Source organism: Salvelinus fontinalis, chromosome 2, assembly GCF_029448725.1.
Source record: "Salvelinus fontinalis isolate EN_2023a chromosome 2, ASM2944872v1, whole genome shotgun sequence".
Lineage (NCBI taxonomy): Eukaryota > Metazoa > Chordata > Actinopteri > Salmoniformes > Salmonidae > Salvelinus > Salvelinus fontinalis.
The window spans coordinates 74,748,065-74,763,858 of NC_074666.1; the positions used below are offsets into that span (position 1 = coordinate 74,748,065).

General features: G+C 41.5%; 2 protein-coding genes across 3 annotated transcripts in view; one reads left to right on the forward strand and one right to left on the reverse strand.

Annotated features, from left to right (window-relative positions):
• The first annotated feature begins 6,492 nt into the window (after positions 1–6,492).
• On the forward strand, positions 6,493–10,450 carry LOC129825778 (uncharacterized). The gene is made up of 3 exons (XM_055885925.1): positions 6,493–6,635; positions 9,394–9,702; positions 9,910–10,450. Exons 1-3 carry the CDS (start codon positions 6,554–6,556, stop codon positions 10,260–10,262), a joined length of 744 nt encoding a protein of 247 aa, XP_055741900.1. The 5' UTR covers positions 6,493–6,553; the 3' UTR covers positions 10,263–10,450.
• A 2,170-nt stretch (positions 10,451–12,620) lies between these two features.
• The window catches only part of LOC129825748 (phosphoribosyl pyrophosphate synthase-associated protein 1), a 53,250-nt gene continuing 50,076 nt past the window's right edge, over positions 12,621–15,794 (reverse strand). For both annotated transcript variants that reach the window (XR_008754942.1, XR_008754941.1), the window contains exon 15: positions 12,621–13,104. The gene's annotated coding sequence lies outside the window, so the exon portion shown is untranslated. The remainder of the gene's footprint in view (positions 13,105–15,794) is intronic.

Below are 15,794 nucleotides of genomic sequence, written 5' to 3' on the forward strand. Positions count from 1 at the left end.
CATTTTCAAGTTTGATCTCAATTCTATAGTTATGAATCATGATTCAAACCAAGGAGGAAAGGTTTTTTCTTCTTTCCATAATAATATGATGGTGCTGTGATTTGCTGCACCAAAAATATTAGCATGCAATATGGTATAACTATTCTTTATGTTGTTGATCAAATTACTCAATGGTTATTGGCATTACAATACATTTCTGACCAAAACATAATGATTATGTTATTCCTAAGTCATACTGTAAGTATCATACTTCTGCCTTCCTAGAATATATTATACTGTGCTGTATAGGAATCATTGTATAAAGGAAATGCAGATCAATCAGCCAGGCTTCTGCTTCATCTGTCATGCTTTGGACTATGGCTGGTGGATGGGGATTTGTTCACCACTCAGGTACAGATGTAGGATCTTAATTTGAGCCAGTTAGCTAGAGAAGGAAAATAATCCTGCAGCAACAGTTATGTGAATTGTTATGTGGATTATATGGATATTTTTGTAGGGGTTGATACATTGTTCATTAGGGCAAATCAAGACTGACATTTTAAAGTGGAAATATGAAATTTAGAAACATTTTTAAAACTTAAACACTCTACAAGTTTACAAATTCTCAGCAAAAAAAGTGATCAAATTAAGATCCCACATCTATCTGTACACTGCTCGGCACAGTGACACATCAAGGGAAATGGCTCTGAAAGTTTGGAGTCTCTTTCCTTCCTCTTTTTCCTTTGTATTCCACCTGTGAAGAACAGGCTGGTTTATAACCCAGAAGAATACCTGCTGAATGCGGTGCTGATGTCTGTATAGACTACACTGAATAAGAAGCACTGTGCTGTACTCTGTCACATATATTGAAAAACAGAGATGTCTGAGATCTGACAGCACTACTTTAACACAAGCAACTTCTTTATTTACACCAACTTGTCTCTCAAGAGAGTGTAGGACTGGATGGAAATGTGACCTCGCTATCTGAACCTCTCCCCTCCTCCTCACCAAAAACACTCAGAGTGTAAGATTCCTCAATATTCAACCAATACACACTTGTCCTCATTTGCACCTGGTTCTGGTTCCTCTGGTGTGGCTATGTTGCATTGATTCTTACCAGTCTAGAGATGTCAGCTTGCTTCACCTTGTGAGGAGAGTCTTTAATGCTGTGATAGAGCCTGTGCCAGGACCAAGCTGTTTAACCCTAGTGTAGTCTTAACATGCTGTATACTCCCCTTGTTCTAAGGGTAAAACAAAACCCACCTTCACTAAACCCCTAAAATAAAGCAGCTTAATTGAATTTTAAACCCCAAATCTATTTTGCATGAAGAAATAACCTGTCATTCATCACAAACTTTGTGAATATGTGGGTTTTCCCTCTTCACAATGCAGAAAGGCTGCATTTAATCAGTGGACACCACTCGTTTTTTATTATAATACACCTGTCATAATTGTTTTCTTTACTAAAGTAGAGGTTTATTATTATTATTATTGCTAAATTGCATTGGTGTAAACATACATTTTTTAGTACTTGTATAGCCTAAGAAAGCAGAAATGTGCAGAAAGTAGTTTTGAATGCATTTTATTGAAAGGAAACAATAACAGTCTTGAACTTTTATGTCAACATAGTGATATTTATTTTATTTAACCTTTATTTAACTAGGCAAGTCAATTAAGAACAAATTCTTATTTACAATTACGGCCTAGGAACAGTGGGTTAACTGCCTTGTTCAGGGGCAGAATGACAGATTTTTACCTTGTCAGCTCGGGGATTCGATCTAGCGACCTTTCGGTCACTGGCCCAACGCTCTAACCTGGCTACCTGCCGCCCCATATATTCTTATATACTGTACAATGATGAATTCAACTACAAAATACTAGTCTTCTCACATTTTTGAAACCATTTCCCCCACCCACAAGGTGTATAAACAACAACAATAAATAAGAATAAAATAACGTGAAGAACATAAATCAGTCAACTCTAATTAGAACATGTAGGACAGTATGCAAGTGTGTGTGCATGGACTTGGCAGATGTATTTCTCACAGGTTCAGCACATACAATTTGTTTTACAGTCCTTCTTTGGGGGGCCGAATTGACATCTCCTCCTCTTGCCTGCCCCGGCTGCAGCCTCAGGTGGATCAGGACAAGATTCAGCCCCCTAAACAGCTTTCACAAGAGCTGCAGGGGCTGCTGTGCGGGGAAGACACTCCCTTCTTTGAATGTGTGGTGTTACAAGTGCCTTTCCCAGCTGCTCCAGGAACACCCTCCTCTTGTTCAGCTTATCAGGCATCCAGGTGGGGTTGATCTTGTTCCATATCATGAAGGCATTGTATGAGGATAAATCAATGATGTTATGGAAGATGACCAGGGGCCAGCTGGCAGTCATCCTCCTGCAGCTCTAAGTTCCAATCACCTTGTCTAGGATGTCCACGCCTCCTTTGTTATGGTTGTAGTCCAGGATGATGGCTGTCTTCCTGTCCTCACGATCACTGATCTCAGCCATTTTGTGCAGTGTGCTCAGGAGGACCACATTCTTGCTCCTCTTTGGGAGGTAGGAAACTAGAGTGGTGGTGGGGGTGAAGGCAAACTTTGATGAGAAGGCCTGTCTCCCCCTTGTTGCGAGGAGTTCAGGGGGGAGCTCAGGCTTGGTCTTTGTAACTGTGCCAACCATGGTGATCTTCCTCTTCAGGAGCTGCTGGCTGAGTTCAACCAGTAGCACATATCATCTCAATTTCTCATTGTGTATGTGTGTGTGTCTTTGTGGTTTTTGTGGTGTGTAAATTATTTTATATCTGCCGGGTCAAAGATGACCCTAAGACAATCTTTGTACACTGGTGGTGTACAGCTTTCATGGAAATATGAACAAAGGTGATGTTTCCCTTTTTCTAATGTTGGGGTCTAGGAAAAGTAATCAAATTTAAAGTTGAAAAAATATAATTTAGGGGGTTTTCAACTGTTCAACTGTTCTGCCTGCGGTTACGGAACCCCTACCTGTCCCAGACCTGCTGTTTTCAACTCTTAATGATCGGCTATGAAAAGCCAACTGACATTTATTCCTGATTTATTATTTGACCATGCTTGTCATTCATGAACATTTTGAACATCTTGGCCATGTTCTGTTATAATCTCCACCCGGCACAGCCAGAAGAGGACTGGCCACCCCTCATAGCCTGGTTCCTCTCTAGGTTTCTTCCTAGGTTTTGGCCTTTCTAGGGAGTTTTTCCTAGCCACCGTGCTTCTACACCTGCATTGCTTGCTGTTTGGGGTTTTAGGCTGGGTTTCTGTACAGCACTTCGAGATATTAGCTGATGTACGAAGGGCTATATAAAATAAACTTGATTGATTGGTTTTCTCTGCTGTTAAACAAAGTGGCAGGTCATTTTTGACCCTTAAGACAACACAAGGGTTAGGACAGATTCTGTTTGTCTGTTATCTTAGCTAGAATTCAGAACCAACTTCACAGTATCCTGACTGACAAACATTGTCTGTTTAACAAGACAACTAAAAAGGCAGATGAGATATGCTGGCTGTGTACAGACACTGCCGAAATACATTTGTTAAAGAAGGTTGCTGTGGTGTAAAAACTCCAAAATCCAAGACATGCTGCAACCACTGCCCATTATCTTAATTCAGATGTTGACAGATATGTTATATAATATCCCATCTGTATCCAGTTGGCAAGTATGGAAATATGCCCAGGTAGCTGTGGTCTTAACAATCATCAGGACTAGAATTTTATTTGACAATAGTAGTATATTCTTGGGCAAGTTATGACACTGGTAGACTCCTGTTGCAATTACATATAGCTGAGTTTTTAATTTAATGTATATATTTCTCCATATTGATGTTCACTCATTTGGACAAAGGCAACTTATAACTACTACCACTGTGATGTCACATGGTCAAGGTGTCATGTGTAACTGTCACGTTCTGACCATAGTTCTTTTGTGTTTTCTTTGTTTTAGTGTTGGTCAGGATGTGAGCTGAGTGGGCATTCCATGTTGTGTGTCTAGTTTTCCTGTTTCTATGTTTGGCCTGATATGGTTCTCAATCAGAGGCAGGTGTTAGTCATTGTCTCTGATTGGGAACCATATTTAGGTAGCCTTTTTTGTGTTGGGTTTTGTGGGTGGTTGTTTTCTGTCTTTGTGTCTATGCACCAGATAGGACTGTTTCGGTTTTTCACATTTGTTGTTTTTGTATTTTGTAGTGTTTACGTTTGTCGTTATTAAACATGATGAACACTAACCACGCTGCGCTTTGGTCCTCTCCTTCGTCCACAGAAGAAAGCTGTTACAGTAACTCCCAGATGAATGAGTCAGGGAGTGAGTAATTAAGGGGTGGGCCATGTGAATCTCCCTCAGGTCACCGACAAGGCTCTACAAGCCTTCCTTATTACAATTAAGGCCCTAGTTCCCCCCTCGCACAGGTAGGAAAGAGGACAGTGTTTCACAACCCTGACCTGTGATAATCACTATGAAATCTGAGCACATTAATGATTATCTTCCACATAGGGATTCTCATTTACAGAGTCACCACCACAGTCAATAACATTTATGAGGAAGGCCATGTTCTAATTCCCTCCCAAATCACTAAAGGGCCATCATGATGATTTTGTCCCATTTCTTTTGAATGGTAATACTTTTATTTGTGCTGCTATTGTCACGGCCGTTGAATGAAGAGGACCAAGGTGCAGCGTGGTGAGCATACATATTACTTTATTTATATGACAACGACAAAAACAACAAACAATCCAAAACAACCGTGAAGCTAAAGGCTAAGTGCCAACAAACAAAGACAACCTCCCACAAAGACAGGTGGGAAAAAGGGCTATCTAAATATGGTTCTCAATCAGAGACAACGATAGACAGCTGTCCCTGATTGAGAACACTACCCGGCCAAAACATAGAAATACAAATAATAGAACAAAAGAACATAGAATACCCACCCCAAATCACACCCTGACCAAACCAAATAGAGGCATAAAAAGGATCTCTAAGGTCAGGGCGTGACAGCTATCAATGAAGTTAAAGATTTGAATGTAGCCACTAAGTGGAAGTTGACTTTCTGCCTTTCATACACCAGCAGTCCAATTGTAATGCTGCGAGGATTTTACATAGTCTATAATTACAGCTGAAAGCCTATATGACTGTTGGAGGTTGATGCATTCTCTGGCAAGACCCAGGAGACATTTGATTATATCTGTGTTATTAAACAGCAAAGTGCTTAAAAATCAAATAAACATGGCAATAAAAGTGGTTGGGTTTTCTTTTAGATGTTTTATTGTTGAGGTTCATGAAACAAAAGGAAGTGTGATAGGTGAATAATAGCTGTAAAAGAATTCAATGTGAAGGTAAACTTGAGATTTCAGAAGCAGTAAAACTCAATTCTGAGAGGGATACAGTATGTAATTCAACTGTAGGAATAGATTGTTACTCAATCGCTCTTCCCTCTGACAACAGCATGTCTTTCAGTGAGTCAAGTACAATTAAAATACCCTTAGTTTGTCAAGATGTGTCAGAGGAACTACATTTCAATCTATTTTCAATACAAGTGGGTGGACAGATGCTATAGAGTCTATTTTTCTCTGAGAGGGGGTGTATTGCATAGTGACAGAAAAGCCAGAGACAAGAAGAAATGATGGATAAGTGAGAGTTAAGCAACTTTGACCTTCAAGACTTCAACTAACATTGTTTTTGTCTGGTCCAAACTCAGTATCCTATAATTCCATATGAGGATCCCAGGGGAATTTGAGGAAACTGTTTACGGGGAAATAAAAGGCAAGCTTGAGGATTGGGTACGTGGGTGTTCTAGTATCACTCCAGATGTTATTCTTGGACGAAAGGAAAGTCTCAAGAAATATACAAGAGATGGAAGATAATAGAAGCAAGGTTATAAAACACACAAAAGTATGAAATGTATGGAATTCAAGGGCAACCTTTTACAATAAGATGCCCTTTATGTCATGATTAGTTTGATAAGAAGGGGGGAATGCAGTACTAATTATTGTCCCTGTTAACTGAAATAAACAAGAAATAGAACATAATTTCCATATAAGGGAATAAATCAAACATGGAGTTTATAAAAAATAACTAGAGGCCTTTCCAGATGACTGACGAAAGTGAAACTGAAAAGTAATCTGAAGCTGCTTGCATTTGCCCGAACCATCAGCATAGTTCCTCACTCAAACCAGAGCAAAAAGGCCAGTCTGCACATGTTCTAGTGCAAACCTGACACTACATGACATTAGGCATGAAAACAAGCCCAGAGGAATGATCCATGTTATCGTACAATTGAGATGTGAGACACTCTCTGGCTCAGAAATGTGCAAGACCTAAACACAGCTTGAGGTTAGTTCAAGTGCTTTAAATCTGTATGAGTAACACAGGAAAAGAGAGGCAGGAAGTCATAAACAGAGAAGACTGTGATTTTAAGAGCTTTAACAAGATGGTGAGTAGTACTGCTATACTACATATCAGAAAGCAACACTGTGGGTTGGATTGGATCCTCTCTCTTTATAGCCATGTGTTTGAGCTGTGAACTGTGCCGTCTAAAGTAACTAATGTCAATTTAAATGCAGATGAAACAGAGAAAAACAGAGGTCCTTTTTGTCTGGGTCTTAGCCATCTGGCTCTCTTCAGTTGTCAACAGTGAAAGTAAGTGATTTTTAACATTGTGAGACAGCGCACAAAAACATATTTTGGCTGTTTTTTACCAGGCAAAAAAGCTGCTTGAGGGAACAATCTTTTGTCTTTTAGTAAGGATGTGTCACATCCAGCAAATACAGAAAGTACAGCCATATTTCAAATAATTTGGGGTAAGATTCTGCTATAAAAGTACTATAAAGTACAAAACATTTTTGGTTCAAAAGATCCATGCTGTCTGGCTAGGACCTTGATAAAGTGAAAGATAGAATCTGTAGTATTACCTTGAGAAGACCTGAGTAAAGATGATCTGCTTTCTACAGAAACAAACTTTCTTCAAGTTCTCACAACTCCTTCTTTCCTAGCTGAACTGGCTATGGCCACAATATGCACTTAACAAAAATATAAACACAACGTGTGTTGATCCCATGTTTCATGAGCCGAAATCAAAGATCCCAGAAATGTTCCATACGCACAAAAAGCTTATTTCTCTCAAAATCTGTGCACAAATTAGTTTACATCCCTGTTAGTGAGCATTTCTCCGTTGCCAAGATAATCCATCCACCTGACAGGTGTGTCATATCAAGAAGCTGATTAAACAGCATAATCATTACACAGGTGCACCTTGTGCTGGGGACAATAAAATGCCACTCTAAAATGTGCAGTTTTGTGCCCCACCACAATGCCACAGATGTCTCAAGTTTTGAGGGAGCGTGCAATTGGCATGCTGACTCCAGGAAAGTCCACCATAGCTGTTCCCAGATAATTGAATGTTAATTTCTCTACCAAATCGAGTGCAATGTCGTTTTAGAGAACTTGGCAGTACGTCCAACTGGCCTCGCAACCACAGATCATGTGTAAACACGCCAGACCAGGACCTCCACATCTGGCTTCTTCACCTGTGGGATCGTCTGAAACCAGCCACGCGGACAGATGATGAAACTGTGGGTTTGAACAACCAAAGAATTTCTGCACAAACTGTCAGAAACCATGTCAGGGAAGCTCATCTGCGTGCTTGTCGTCCTCACCAAGGTCTTGACTGACTGCAGTTTGGCGTCGTAACCAACTTCAGTGTGCAAATGCTCACCTTCGATGACCACCGGCACGCTGGAGAAGTGGGCTCTCCACGGATTAATCCCGGTTTCAACTGCTGATCGGGCAGACAGCAGACAGCGTGAATGTGGTCGTTTGGGCGAGCAGTTTGCTGATGCCAACGTTGTGAACAGAGTGCGTCATGGTGGCGGTGGGGTTATGGTATGGGCAGACATAAGCTACTGACAATGAACACAATTGTATTTAATCAATGGCAATTTGAATCCCCAGAGATACCGTGACGAGATCCTGAGGCCCATTGTCGTGCCATTCATCCGCAGCTATCACCTCATGTTTCAGCATGATAATGCACAGCCCCATGTCACAAGGATCTGTACACAATTCCTGGAAGCTGAAAATGTCCCAGTTCTTCCATGGCCTGCATACTTATCAGACATGTCACCCATTGAGCATGTTTGGGATGCTCTGGATCAGTGGTCGCCAACTGGTCGATCTTCAAGGCATTCCTAGTCGATCACCAAATATTTATGTAGAAAAGCCAACGAACGATAAAGGCTTGCGCTCCTTTTTTAAAATTGTGTTGAGCGCACCGGGTAAGCAAACTGTTTCCATGAGACAAACTCTGCCTTCCCGCAGGACCGGCAAATCTGTGACTAAATCGAGTGCACCTACTGCGCTGCCCAATCGGATAGCTCAAATCACCCGTGGCTACAGAGCTTCCATGGCCACAGCTAAGTTTAATAGGCTACTAGCGTACGTAAGATTTTATAACTTTTAAAACCATGACCACAGAGAGACTGTCAACGAATACAGCAAAGAGCTGCTGATTTTATGAGTGAGTTCATGTTCAAGTTTATATTCAGCACTGTCACTGTTTTTATTCAACACTTACAAAACGTGCTTCTCCGTACTTCCGCTCGGGCTGCAGCTGCAATGAATGAGTAGCCAAGTATCGATAGCCCTAGGTACCATCAGTCCAGTAAAATAAAAAACCAAATTATTTAAATTCATGCTCCACAGTGCCTCACAAGTGCTAAACCAACTGATCTATTTTGTTATCAAAGCTCGAGTTCGAAATATAATATGGTCTGATTAACAATATTGGCAGGCCAGTCATATAGCCAATATGCTGTGATAATGTGTTAGGTCTACTGCCCAAACCTCCTTCCTACAACTGTTTGTGTGAGGTTAATGTAAAAAATAATAATCTGAGCAGAAGATTGCTTTTTGACTGCCAAAGTGATCTTGACTCAGAAAAGGTTGGTGACCACTGCTCTGGATGAACGTGTACGACAGCGTGTTCCCGCCAATATCCAGCAACTTCGCACAGCCATTGAAGAGGAGTGGGACATCATTCCACAGGCAACAAGCAGCTTGATTAACTTTATGCGAAAGAGATATGTTGGGCTGCATGAGCCAAATGGTGGTCACACCAGATACTGACTTTTTTTGATCCACACCCCTACTTTTGTTTTTTAAAGTTATCTGTGACCAACAGATACATATCTGTATTGCCAGTCATGTGAAATCCATAGATTAGGGCATAATGCATTTATTTAAATTGACTGATTTCCTTATATGAACTGTAACTCAGCAAAATCCTTTCAAGTGTTGCATTTGATTTATTTTTGGTCAGTGTAAATACAGTGTGTGTAAGCATGGAAAGCTTCCTATACCTGGCGATATAACAGTTTCCTCTTTATCCATCCATTCACAGGTAAAGTGGAGCTGAGAACCAGTACTGAGGTAAAGGCTCAGTGTGATCAGAATGTGTCCCTGCAGTGTGACATCATGTCATCAAGCCCACTCAAGATCATTCTCTTTTCCTGGGTAAGGAAAATGAAACAGCTGTGTGTGGTCAATGCCACTGGTGTATTCTCCTTTCCTGGCTTCCGGTGTGACAACACAAACAACACCCTCACACTCAATCTGACTCGGGTGATGCCGTCCAGTCAGGGTAACTACACCTGCAAACTGCGCTCCAACCTAACGATCACAGCTGCCAACACCACTGTGACAATGCAAGGTCTGTATACTGTATGGGAATAATGCTCCTATACAACTAATGATGATGCTGTTGTAGGATGGGAGCAATTGCAACAATGACACATGTAGGCAAGTCAGACCAAATATTACACAAATATGGCAATGAAATTGTTTGACGCACTCCAGCTATGTGAATGTTAATTGAGAACTACTCAATACTCATCCTATTTTTCCCTCAACATTGCAGAGTGCCTAAGGACATTTGAACACAAAGTGTTCCAGAATGAGTCTCAGGTTGAGTGCCAGTTATTTGGAGTTTACCCAGAAGGCACAGTACACTGGTTCCTGGGCTCTGAGAATATAACAGAGTCGGCCAGCACAAAGAGCCAGCTGGATGAAGAGGGGCTGTTTGATATAAGGAGTACCCTGCCTACCCAGGCTGGGACTGAGCCTTACAACTGCTCCTTGTGGATACCTAGTAGTAGAACGTACAGCTCTCACAAACAGCTGCACTACTCCAGAGGGAACTCTTCAGGGACAAGGACTAGGAGCAGACTGCTGTTGGTCTTCATCCTGGTTGGACTCATAATCATAACATAGGACTAGTCATGGGAAGGTCAGGAGGTTTTTTACTGAACATGGGACTTGGAACTACAGTAGGGCAAAGGGCTTTCCTGGTCAGGGCACATCTACACAGGATGGATCAGGGCCTTTCTCTTACTGAGTGAAGAGAAAGCAAACTTGGACTGCCATGGCCAAAGAGAATATATGTTATCACTTTTTACACTGGGAAGCAAAATATAAAAGAAATTACAATAAATACAATTGAATTTTAAAACTGAAAATCATTGTACATTGGGATTTGAGAATAGTGTAAGAAGTATTCATCCGTTCTCATCTTGTTCATCGTTTGTCTTCAACGTTATACACTTGCTTAAATTGCATTGCTTATTACAGTAGTAGAATACTGCTTCCTGGTGGTGAAAGTGTTTACTGACAGAAATAGTATTGCTGTTAGATGAGTAATAAAGCTGTTATAAATTGTATTGTTGAATTGACTGATCTTGCTTATTAAGTCTGCCATATCTTGTTGCTGTGTTTTCCAGTCAGAACTGATTAGACTGATTATATAATAATCAATGCAATGTCAAAACATGGCTAGAAGGACATGTTACTGTGTGTTCTGGATTCTAAAATATAAGTTGTATTATACCATAGCAAATATAGTCACCCGTGTTGTTTTCTGTACCAGTTCTCAATTTAAAAATGCACCAGACCACTGATGGTACTCATGACATTGACAGTTAAAGAATGAGAACTCATGGTCATTCAAATTGCATTTCTAGTTCCTTCTCAGTGTACCACAAGGGGGCAGAGTCATCCCACCAGAGAGGACTGTCAAACCAATCATACACAACTCTTCTCCCTCTGCATACAAACACACTCATGCTGTATGAATTCCAATCCAACTGTTCTATATAAAAAAAACACTTTGATGTGACACATTTCCTATCAATTTCCTCTACGCCAATGTGGGGTCTCCTGCAAAGTGAAGGAGTGAAGGGTAAAATGTCTGTCATTATAAAACACTCAAATCAATCCACATGACTTCTGTGGTGTCAAACTCACATATCTAATGCATAGTGTTTTAGATGGACTGACCTTGTTGTGAGGATATGTAAAGTGTTTTAGATAGACTGACCTTGTTGCACATGTTGTGTGGGCTGCTGTGAGAGATGTTAAAAGTACTGTTGAGTACACAGTATAACAACACATGCTGCATTTTTCTGATAAATAGGTACATTTCCCCGACAATTATGAGGATTCCTGCAAAGTGGGATGTCATTATCAAACACTATGATGAGTCCTGTTGTCATTATCAAACACTCATCAACATGATGAGTCCTGTTGTCCAAACAGGGCATGATCAGAAATATAGTTGAAGTTTTATAAATCGATTGACAGTTTGTTTCAGTAAAATCAAACATTATCTAGAATGGAGATGATGGTCATTGGCCTCCTTTTGGCAAACCTGCCCCAAGGTGTACAAAGGTCCACAAGGGGCTTTAGTTGTAGCCTAGTCTGTATAGATTTAACGCAACACAGCGGTTAAGAGAACCACATCTCTGTTTAACTTGACTTGACTGGGAGACAAATTCCTGTTTGTGATGTAGTTTATAGAGTTCCACTGTAATATACACACAGACAGATGGGTGCATGGTGAGTGAACAGACTAAAAAAAGATAACACCTGCTTCCACATAGTATTAGGGAGACCTGACATGGCTATCCCTAGAGCATGGTGGTGAGACAGGCGGTTAAGGGCTGAGACTCAGCGATGCTGGTCCAAAGGCTCCGTAGAGAGAGTAGAGAGGCAGGAGGAGAGGTCAGACACTGTGGACAGAGTGTAGAGGGTGAGTCGGCTCAACAGGCCAAAAACAACACGCTCCAGCAGAGCCACCACCCAATCAGACACTGAATCAATAAGAGAGAGAGAGGAGTGAAGACCCTGGTTCACTAAGCATGAGTGTAAGGACAGATGTGTGTGTTGAGGGGTGGTGAAGTGGGGTGTTAGACTGAAAGCCTAAGGAAGATAAGAGTTTATTTCTGGCCTGGCGTATGGGTCAGAACTCAGCTCCCAAGGCCTGGGGCTGGCATGAATGACAATGGCTAGCTACAAACCAATGCGCGTCACTGGCTGGGAATATGGAAGTAATTGCAAGTAATTGGTGTGTGGTTGAGGGATACATGATATGCTTCCTTGTACATATTTGTTACATGGCATAGGAACACAGAATGCAGAACACACACACTACATAATGGAGAATATTCACTGCACACACCAAAGCTTCTCTGTATGTTTACAAATGTATTTTATATGTAGTTTATAAGTGTTAATGTGAAAATAAAAGTTTAAAATGAAAATATGGTAGATCATTTCATTGTGCCCTTACTCAGGTTTATTTTATCAATCAAGTTTATTTTATATAGCCCTTCGTACATCAGCTAATATCTCGAAGTGCTGTATGGAAACCCAGCCTAAAACCCCAAACAGCAAGCAATGCAGGTGTAGAAGCACGGTGGCTAGGAAAAACTCCCTAGAAAGGCCAAAACCTAGGAAGAAACCTAGAGAGGAACCAGGCTATGAGGGATGGCCAGTCCTCTTCTGGCTGTGCCGGGTGAAGATTATAACAGAACATGGCCAAGATGTTCAAAATGTTCATAAATGACAAGCATGGTCAAATAATAATCAGGAATAAATGTCAGTTGGCTTTTCATAGCCGATCATTAAGAGTTGAAAACAGCAGGTCTGGGACAGGTAGGGGTTCCATAACCGCAGGCAGAACAGTTGAAACTGGAACAGCAGCAAGGCCAGGTGGACTGGGGACAGCAAGGAGTCATCCTGCCCGGTAGTCCTGACGTATGGTCCTAGGGCTCAGGTCCTCCGAGAGAGAGAAAGAAAGAGAGAAGGAGAGAATTAGAGAGAGCCAAGATGTTCAAAATGTTCATAAATGACAAGCATGGTCAAATAATAATCAGGAATAAATGTCAGTTGGCTTTTCATAGCCGATCATTAAGAGTCGGCTATACTCTCTTCTTTTAAATTAGCTAATGAGGGAAAGTTCCTGTTGTGTATTTTTTATTAGTTCAATGACTTGCAGTGTTCTGCTATTTAACGGAAACTATTGTGTTCTTCAGCTCTCATAATTTCAACAACAACATCTGTTTGCTACACAGACTTGTCTTTTAATGCATTGGCTTTATTCAATTAATGTAGAAGTGATAACTCTTCCCCACATTAATTTACCATAACTAAGAGAGCTATCTGATGAGAATCAGCAAATCCAAATGAACTTTCCCAAGCCCAGCTAGACTTATATCATCCCTTATAACCCAGTCCCGCTGAAGGCTGGAAAAAGAGAGGCTTTGATAGGACTGGTTTATAAGGGATGATATAAGTCTAGCTGGGCTTGGGAAAGTTCATTTGGATTTGCTGACTCTCATCAGATAGCTCTCTTAGTTATGGTAAATTAATGTGGGCAAGAGTTATCACTTCTACATTAATTGAATAAAGCCAACGCATTAAAAGACAAGTCCGTGTTTGATGGTAGTACTCCATAGCATCCATAGTGCTACACAACACTTCATACACAAAGAGTCATGCACAGAGCATCACTGTAAGCTATTTATTGAATCTGTCTTCTATATGGAGACAATGTTCCAGTCCAAGCCCTTAAAACATATTGTACTATGAGAGAAAAAACTAGCCTATCAAGCACAACCTCTTGGGCAGCATCTCTGTAATATGAAGGCAAGGTATCTGATATATGGGTGCATTTTTGACACAACTCACGACTCTTGACTGTAAGTTCCCCACCTCTTGACATAAGGTAAATAGAGGGAATTCTTGGGGGTTAAAATGGAGGACCTTGGGGTTTTGTGGGTTTCTCTGAGGATGGTCTATCTGTGAGGTCTGGATCACTGATATCCTGGCCAAAGATAAGAGCTGGGTTGGGGCGATGCTTTCTGCCCTCCTGGATACAGGCAGCTGTTGGATGGGAAGCCTGTTACCATGGTGAAGTGAAGCTGCCGATGCCTCACACTGCATAGAGGCAGCAGGCTGGACTCTCTCTCTCTATTTTTTTTGTTGTTTTTTTACAGGTGATTAGCAGGAGAGTTTCTTTCTCTCTAAATGCACACTTATTAGCCGATGGAGGAAAAAAATACATTATGTTCCTCAGGATCAGTTACGTGTGTGCTGATGTTTCTCCATTATGCAAATCTCTAACAGAGACAGTACCTGGGTAGAGAGATATACAGTGCGACAAGACTTGTGGTTTGTTGCAGAGCAAAATGAGAAGTGGGGCAGAAAGGCAGGATATGTGCCCTATGGATTATTGTCCTGCTGAAATTATCCCTTATTACTCCATGACTGGAGTGGCCTAATCAAGTCTGCCTTTGTTGTATAATGCTTCATTCAGTCTTCCCCAGCGCACACTGATTTACATTATTATTCTGTAATTGAACAGGCACAGACAAACGTCCACTGATTGATTGCAGCGTACTTAACAGCCACACATTAACTTCCTCGGCGGCACTGTATTGGAGGCAGCGGCAGCCACAATCAGAACCCCACAATGAAAACTGGGGTTTATGAAAAAGTGAATTGCTACAAGTAGTCAACAAAACTCCAGTGGATATTAGTACTGTTGTTTAGAGCTATGATCCACTACAAAACTCAGCACACTGTCCTTGTCATTACACAATATATCACATTTTTGGTGGTGTGTACATAACATTGGGGAAAAACACAATCACACACCTGTGCACACACACACAGCGGCCCGGTTCCACGAGGGGGCAAAAGGGGGCTAAGCCCCCTCAGTTGAAACTTGTGTCACCTCAGTTTTAGTTTCATGTCTCTATATAAAAATAGCAAAAAAGTTCAAATGACTGAGTGTCTTGTTGGCGCCAAATCTGTATCAGCAAAATGGACAGAGCACACCGCAGTGTGTGTAGGGGGGTATGGAAAGCCACTGGGGTGGTTAGGTATGACTCCTTTGGGTTTCCATAAAAAGCGTGAAAAAACGCTTCTCATCTCTGGGGTAGGCTATGTGACTAACGTGATGCGCCTCCGCCTGATTTATAAGGGTGGGGCCAAGTTTACCGTTGAAGCAGCTTCACTCAATTCTGCCTCATGCCCCACCACTACAGAGTTTAGCTTCTTAACTAGCTGTAAAAAGCGTTAGTGTCATTAGGCTCAGCTTATTTAGCTAGCTCAAACCAGATAATCTGCCACTGCCACGATGGATATCAGAAATGGGCTTTGTCAAAGTTTCCAAACAAAGCCAAAAGGAGAAGGAGAGCGATGAGCAGCAGCATCAAACCACCGAGGCTGCCACCAAGCCCAGCAGAGATGATGCGTCTGGGCTCCAAATAGCTCCGCATGCAGAGTCTACCCACCCTTCCACAAGCGCCGCCAGGATAGTGCCTCCACAACCCCTCCACCTCCAACTGTTCCTGACGATCTTGGAAGAGAGGATACAGCCCAGACTAGCCTAGAATCCTGCCTTAGCCACAGGATTTCTGTCCAAAAAATGTTAATTTAATAGCAACTGGTTCATAGAAAGAG